The sequence below is a fragment of the Electrophorus electricus genome, chromosome 23 (genome assembly GCF_041902795.1).
Source record: "Electrophorus electricus isolate QZ-2024a chromosome 23, ASM4190279v1, whole genome shotgun sequence".
In the NCBI taxonomy this organism is placed as follows: domain Eukaryota; kingdom Metazoa; phylum Chordata; class Actinopteri; order Gymnotiformes; family Gymnotidae; genus Electrophorus; species Electrophorus electricus.
Genome location: NC_137519.1, coordinates 15,959,546 through 15,967,500, shown reverse-complemented (window position 1 = coordinate 15,967,500; position 7,955 = coordinate 15,959,546). Strand labels below are relative to the sequence as shown.

General features: G+C 46.0%; 1 protein-coding gene across 2 annotated transcripts in view; it reads left to right on the top strand.

Moving 5' to 3' along the window:
• The window catches only part of tk2 (thymidine kinase 2), a 9,664-nt gene extending 1,709 nt beyond the window's left edge, over positions 1 to 7,955 (top strand). The window contains exons 3-11 of one of the 2 annotated variants that reach the window (XM_081706261.1): positions 108 to 182; positions 5,391 to 5,444; positions 5,700 to 5,773; positions 6,085 to 6,174; positions 6,293 to 6,366; positions 6,454 to 6,542; positions 6,797 to 6,876; positions 6,972 to 7,052; positions 7,164 to 7,955. In XM_081706261.1, the coding sequence (XP_081562387.1) occupies positions 5,414 to 5,444; positions 5,700 to 5,773; positions 6,085 to 6,174; positions 6,293 to 6,366; positions 6,454 to 6,542; positions 6,797 to 6,876; positions 6,972 to 7,052; positions 7,164 to 7,250 (606 nt within the window). In that variant the 5' untranslated portion in view covers positions 108 to 182; positions 5,391 to 5,413 and the 3' untranslated portion in view covers positions 7,251 to 7,955. The remainder of the gene's footprint in view (positions 1 to 107; positions 183 to 5,390; positions 5,445 to 5,699; positions 5,774 to 6,084; positions 6,175 to 6,292; positions 6,367 to 6,453; positions 6,543 to 6,796; positions 6,877 to 6,971; positions 7,053 to 7,163) is intronic. The other variant, XM_027027625.3, reaches the window with a different exon arrangement.

Below are 7,955 nucleotides of genomic sequence, written 5' to 3'. Positions count from 1 at the left end.
ATGAGGGACTTGTGTAATATCATGTAAATGCTCATACAGCATGTGTGATCATTGTGCTATAAAGATTGGGGAAGTTGCGAGCGTAATGTGCAGTTTTGCATTCACAGATTTGCATTGAAGGAAACATTGCCAGTGGCAAAACGACGTGTCTGGAATACTTCAGCAAAACCAGTAACACAGAAGTAAGATCACAACCATAATTACCCCATCCAACACAGCCTGGGTGGTGCCTAATCACACACCTGAGTTCCCCTCCTTTTCTGTACCCATACCACCTCCACCTTACCACACCCAGGTGAGGGCTCCTGGGTTAAAGCCCACTGTAAAAATAATGTGGTCAAATACAAACTGAATTACATTGTGGTACGTGTCTTATGTTGCTACATTCTTTTATTTTGTATGGGGTCATGTAGAATACACACAGAACAACTTCAATATAATGATAAAATAGATGTATGGTTCGTTAAGGTTGGTGAACTGTAAGTATAGTGGTGGGTTATATGCAGGTTATGTGTAGGGTATGTTAGGAATGTGAGTAGTGGGGTATGTATATGGATGTGGGGTATGTAGGGTATGGTTACGGATGTGGGTATTGGGGTATGTAGGGTAAGGTTACGGATGTGGGTAGTGGGGTATGTAGGTATGGTTATGGATGTGGGTAGTGGGGTATGTAGGGTATGGTTACGGATGTGGGTAGTGGGGTATGTAGGGTATGGTTAGGTGTGTGAGTGGGGTATGTAGGGTATGGTTAGAGATTTGAATAGTGGGGTATGTAGGATATGGTTAGGGATGTGAGTAGTGGCGTATGGTTAGGGATCTGAATATTAGGGTATGTAGGGTATGGTTAGGGATGTGGGTAGTGGGGTATGTAGGGTATGGTTAGGGGTGTGAGTAGTGGGGTATGTAGGGTATGGTTAGGGGTGTGAGTAGTGGGGTATGTAGGGTATGGTTAAGGGTGTGAGTAGTGGGGTATGTAGGGTATGGTTAGGGGTGTGAGTAGTGGGGTATGTAGGGTATGGTTAAGGGTGTGAGTAGTGGGGTATGTAGGGTATGGTTAGGGGTGTGAGTAGTGGGGTACGTAGGGTATGGTTAGGGATCTAATTAGTGGGGTAAGTAGGGTATGGTTAGGGATGTGATTAGTGGGGTATGGTTAGGGATGTGATTAGTGGGGTATGGTTAGGGATCTGAATATTAGGGTATGTAGGGTATGGTTAGGGATGTGGGTAGTGGGTATGTAGGGTATAGTTAGGGGTGTGAGTAGTGGGGTATGTATAGGGATGTGAGTAGTGGGGTATGTGGGGTATGGTTACGGATGTGGGTAGTGGGGTATGTAGGGTATGGTTACGGATGTGGGTAGTGGGGTATGTAGGGTATGGTTACGGATGTGGGTAGTGGGGTATGTAGGGTATGGTTACGGATGTGGGTAGTGGGGTATGTATAGGGATGTGAGTAGTGGGGTATGTAGGGTATGGTTAGGGATCTAACTAGTGAGGTATGTAGGTTATGGTTAGGGATGTGAGTAGTGGGGTATGGTTAGGGATGTGAGTAGTGGGGTATGGTTAGGGATCTGAATATTAGGGTATGTAGGGTATGGTTAGGGATGTGGGTAGTGGGGTATGTAGGGTATGGTTAGGGATGTGAATAGTGGGGTATGGTTAGGGATCTGAATATTAGGGTATGTAGGGTATGGTTAGGGATGTGAGTAGTGGGGTATGTAGGGTATGGTTAGGGGTGTGATTAGTGGGGTATGTAGGGTATGGTTAGGGGTGTGAGTAGTGGGGTATGTAGGGTATGGTTAGGGGTGTGATTAGTGGGGTATGTAGGGTATGGTTAGGGATGTGAATAGTGGGGTATGGTTAGGGATCTGAATATTAGGGTATGTAGGGTATGGTTAGGGATGTGAGTAGTGGGGTATGTAGGGTATGGTTAGGGGTGTGATTAGTGGGGTATGTAGGGTATGGTTAGGGGTGTGAGTAGTGGGGTATGTAGGGTATGGTTAGGGATCTAACTAGTGAGGTATGTAGGGTATGGTTAGGGATGTGGGTAGTGGGGTATGTAGGGTATGGTTAGGGATGTGAGTAGTGGGGTATGTAGGGTATGGTTAGGGATCTAACTAGTGAGGTATGTAGGGTATGGTTAGGGATGTGAGTAGTGGGGTATGGTTAGGGATGTGAGTAGTGGGGTATGGTTAGGGATCTGAATATTAGGGTATGTAGGGTATGGTTAGGGATGTGGGTAGTGGGGTATGTAGGGTATGGTTAGGGATGTGAATAGTGGGGTATGGTTAGGGATCTGAATATTAGGGTATGTAGGGTATGGTTAGGGATGTGAGTAGTGGGGTATGTAGGGTATGGTTAGGGGTGTGATTAGTGGGGTATGTAGGGTATGGTTAGGGGTGTGAGTAGTGGGGTATGTAGGGTATGGTTAGGGATGTGAGTAGTGGGGTATGGTTAGGGATGTGAGTAGTGGGGTATGGTTATGGATGTGAATAGTGGGGTATGGTTAGGGATCTGAATATTAGGGTGTGTAGGGTATGGTTAGGGATGTGGGTAGTGGGGTATGTAGGGTATGGTTAGGGGTGTGAGTAGTGGGGTATGTAGGGTATGGTTAGGGATCTAACTAGTGAGGTATGTAGGGTATGGTTAGGGATGTGAGGAGTGGGGTATGGTTAGGGATGTGAGTAGTGGGGTATGGTTAGGGATCTGAATATTAGGGTATGTAGGGTATGGTTAGGGATGTGGGTAGTGGGGTATGTAGGGTATGGTTAGGGATGTGGGTAGTGGGGTATGTAGGGTATGGTTAGGGGTGTGAGTAGTGGTGTATGTAGGGTATGGTTAGGGGTGTGAGTAGTGGTGTATGTAGGGTATGGTTAGGGGTGTGAGTAGTGGGGTATGTAGGGTATGGTTAGGGGTGTGAGTAGTGGGGTATGTAGGGTATGGTTAGGGATCTAACTAGTGAGGTATGTAGGGTATGGTTAGGGATGTGAGTAGTGGGGTATGGTTAGGGATGTGAGTAGTGGGGTATGGTTATGGATGTGAATAGTGGGGTATGGTTAGGGATCTGAATATTAGGGTGTGTAGGGTATGGTTAGGGATGTGGGTAGTGGGGTATGTAGGGTATGGTTAGGGATCTAACTAGTGAGGTATGTAGGGTATGGTTAGGGATGTGAGGAGTGGGGTATGGTTAGGGATGTGAGTAGTGGGGTATGGTTAGGGATCTGAATATTAGGGTATGTAGGGTATGGTTAGGGATGTGGGTAGTGGGGTATGTAGGGTATGGTTAGGGATGTGGGTAGTGGGGTATGTAGGGTATGGTTAGGGGTGTGAGTAGTGGTGTATGTAGGGTATGGTTAGGGGTGTGAGTAGTGGTGTATGTAGGGTATGGTTAGGGGTGTGAGTAGTGGTGTATGTAGGGTATGGTTAGGGGTGTGAGTAGTGGGGTATGTAGGGTATGGTTAGGGGTGTGAGTAGTGGGGTATGTATAGGGATGTGAGTAGTGGGGTATGTGGGGTATGGTTAGGGGTGTGAGTAGTGGGGTATGGTTACGGATGTGAGTAGTGGGGTATGTGGGGTATGGTTACGAATGTGAGTAGTGGGGTATGTAGGTTATGGTTACGGATGTGAGTAGTGGGGTATGTAGGTTATGGTTACGGATGTGAGTAGTGGGGTATGTGGGGTATGGTTACGGATGTGAGTAGTGGGGTATGGTTACGGATGTGAGTAGTGGGGTATGTGGGGTATGGTTACGAATGTGAGTAGTGGGGTATGTAGGTTATGATTATGGATGTGAGTAGTGGGGTACGTAGGGTATGGTTACGGATGTGAGTAGTGGGGTATGTAGGGTATGGTTGCGGATGTGAGTAGTGGGGTATGTAGGGTATGGTTAGGGATGTGAGTAGTGGGGTACGTAGGGTATGGTTACGGATGTGAGTAGTGGGGTACGTAGGGTATGGTTACGGATGTGAGTAGTGGGGTATGTAGGGTATGGTTAGGGATCTAATTAGTGGGGTATGTAGGGTATGGTTAGGGATGTGAGTAGTGGTGTATGGTTAGGGATGTGAGTAGTGGGGTATGGTTAGGGATCTGAATATTAGGGTATGTAGGGTATGGTTAGGGATGTGGGTAGTGGGGTATGTAGGGTATGGTTACGGATGTGGGTAGTGGGGTATGTATAGGGATGTGAGTAGTGGGGTATGTAGGGTATGTATAGGGATGTGAGTAGTGGGGTATGTAGGGTATGTATAGGGATGTGAGTAGTGGGGTATATATAGGGATGTGAGTAGTGGGGTATGTAGGGTATGGTTACGGATGTGGGTAGTGGGGTATGTATAGGGATGTGAGTAGTGGGGTATGTAGGGTATGGTTACGGATGTGGGTAGTGGGGTATGTAGGGTATGGTTACGGATGTGGGTAGTGGGGTATGTAGGGTATGGTTACGGATGTGAGTAGTGGGGTATGTAGGGTATGGTTAGGGATCTAATTAGTGGGGTATGTAGGGTATGGTTAGGGATGTGAGTAGTGGTGTATGGTTAGGGATGTGAGTAGTGGGGTATGGTTAGGGATCTGAATATTAGGGTATGTAGGGTATGGTTAGGGATGTGGGTAGTGGGGTATGTAGGGTATGGTTACGGATGTGGGTAGTGGGGTATGTATAGGGATGTGAGTAGTGGGGTATGTAGGGTATGTATAGGGATGTGAGTAGTGGGGTATGTAGGGTATGTATAGGGATGTGAGTAGTGGGGTATATATAGGGATGTGAGTAGTGGGGTATGTAGGGTATGGTTACGGATGTGGGTAGTGGGGTATGTATAGGGATGTGAGTAGTGGGGTATGTAGGGTATGGTTACGGATGTGGGTAGTGGGGTATGTATAGGGATGTGAGTAGTGGGGTATGTAGGGTATGGTTACGGATGTGGGTAGTGGGGTATGTAGGGTATGGTTACGGATGTGGGTAGTGGGGTATGTAGGGTATGGTTACGGATGTGGGTAGTGGGGTATGTATAGGGATGTGAGTAGTGGGGTATGTAGGGTATGGTTACGGATGTGGGTAGTGGGGTATGTAGGGTATGGTTACGGATGTGGGTAGTGGGGTATGTAGGGTATGGTTAGGGGTGTGAGTAGTGGGGTATGTAGGGTATGGTTAGGGGTGTGAGTAGTGGGGTATGGTTAGGGATGTGAGTAGTGGGGTATGGTTAAGGATGTGAGTAGTGGGGTATGTAGGGTATGGTTAGTTAGGGTTAGGCTGAGCTAGTATCGTGGGTTATGTATTGCACAGTGTGTCGATTCCACAGTGTGTTTGTTATTACATCAACACCACCCTGCCCATGTGTATTTAAACTACTGAACGCACCACCCGTGCTGAACTGGACACTTTGTGTTGCACTTTTGCAGGTGCTGACAGAACCTATTTCCAAATGGAGAAATGTGCAAGGACACAATCCACTCGTAAGTTTTTCAATAATTGTGATGGATAATGATTTACACATGATGTGGGGATTGGGATAGAGTATTAATGTTGTATTGCTGTCAGGTGTGAATGAGAGGCCTGTTTACACTTTGCATTAATTTGTGTTTCACGTCCTGATCGTATCTGGGTGAATGTTGGTATTGCTTTCACTCTTCACCATGACGTGTGAGACCAGATGCAAACTGTGAAAACACACCAATACATACATTGTTCCTGTTTTACTTCCTACTAAGCCTCTACTACCAGTGAATCATGGAAGAAAGTATTTGAAGAGGCCAGTGAGCCCCTTGCATCAGCAGGAGAGACAGTGAGCTATGCCAGTACCGTTACTGTTCAGCGAGTATTCAGCACTGGTGGGAAAGAGTCCCCTGGTTTTACTGATGCAGAACTCCTGTTATTCCTCCATATACAAGGACAGACATTCAGTTTCATTTGTGAGAAATTACCATGTTGTCAGCACTAGGCTGAGATGATTTTATACAGATATTGAAAACAACGTACACTTTTATTATAAACGTGGTTCGAGTGATCTGATCGCAGTGTGATCGCTTTTCATGCGATCGAGTGAAGTCCCGGTTTGTAAAACGTGTAAATAAGGGGTGTTGTTTTCCCACCAAGGCTCTGATGTACGAGGACCCAGTGCGATGGGGGATCACGCTACAGACGTATGTGCAGCTGACCATGCTGGACCGGCACCTGTCCACGGGGGTAATGGTGCTCTCAGGGTAGCGTGGACCTGTCCACGGGGGTAATGGTGCTCTCAGGGTAGTGTGCACTGGGGTGAAGGTTGATGACTGACCTGTTTTCACTCCCCTCTCTCCTCCAGTTAGCACCGGTGAGGATGATGGAGAGGTCCATCTACAGCGCTAAGTATATATTTGTGGAAAATCTCTTCAAAAGGTAAGTAGCCTGCTGTCGTTTCCCAGGTGTCGACCTGGATGACGTGTTAGAGACTGAGTGTGGTGGTGTTCCCTGTTTCAATCTCAGTGGAAAGATGCCAGAGGTGGACTTTGCTGTTCTGACCGAGTGGTTCAACTGGATCATTAAGAACATTGACATTCCTGTAGACCTGATTGGTAAATTCACAAACACAGATGAATATTCATCATAAATACATATCACACATTTACATCTGCTTAACATAGGTAGGTTAGGAACTTGAATGATGGTAACTACAGATGTGAGAACTGTGAAATGAGCTATTTTTGTAGTAACAGAATCGGGGAGTAAATCCAGTGTGACTAAGATTTGTGTGATGAGCTTTGTGTACGTTTGTGAAAATTGTCTAGTTCAGAATAAAATGTTCTTCGGTTTTTTTTCCCCGCTCCAGTTTACCTCCAGACGTCGCCACAGACCTGCCTCGAGCGTTTGAAGCAGCGGTGTCGGGAGGAGGAGAAGGTCATACCCATGGTAGGGCCGGAAGAATCTGGAAAATGAATCTAACTTTGAATAAAGCACAAAAATGATTAACTTTTAAACATGATGTTGTGTTCTGCCCATTGCAGGAATATCTGGAGTCTATTCATAACCTGTATGAGGACTGGTTGATAAACCAGACCACATTTAAGGTTCCTGCCCCAGTTCTTGTAAGTTCTTCCTTTTTTTTCATGTAACTTGAACGGTGATGACTGAAGCTGACTGCAGCTGTGTGTAGCTGGCTAGTCCAAGGAGACTGAGCATTCTGTGTTCATGTGCAGGTCATTCCTGCGGATCATGACCTCCAGAAGATGATCCGTCAGTATGAGGAGAACAGGGAGAGGATTTTAACAGCGCATCATGCCTGACTCTGGGTCAGCAGGACACCAGTGAGACGGAGCATGGTTTCTCCTTCACCATATGTGCATGTGTACCATGTGTCTTTTAGCATGCAGGCACTTTATCAGTTGCTTACTGCAGAGGTCCTCATGTCAATCCTCCGTGTCCACAAATCCATGTTTACTCTGCTCCCAGTCTCAAGACTAACCATACACTCGCCCCCACTGAACGGGACGGGGACGCACTGGAAGACACACGGTATTCATGCGTAGGGATTGAATTGCATTATTGTATTTGTAGTCCATTATGTCATTGTTAGCATATTGATGTATATGTTTGTGTGAATGGAGGAAGTGGACCACGCGCAGAAGCCAAGAAACGGTTTGACCACAGAACGACTTCACATGTCCAAAGAGAGTTCTGTCTGCTCATGTACAAGCATGATGTAAAACTGGACTGTGAAAATGCGAGAGAACTGACTAATAACGTGGTTTTGAAGAGCTTATTTATTTTGATGTGTAAAAGACAATTCTTCAGAAAGGCACTGGTGATTCGAAGACCAAGAACTACCTTCAGCACATGAAGATCAACTCTCCACATAATGTTTGTTACAGGAAGAGTTTGTATAGTTTTAGGTTCAATTTTAATAATTTGTTGAAATCTGTTCAGCCTACCTGTTTAAAATAAAGTCACTTTTTTATGGCATAGTCCATATAAAGAGTTAGCAAATGAAA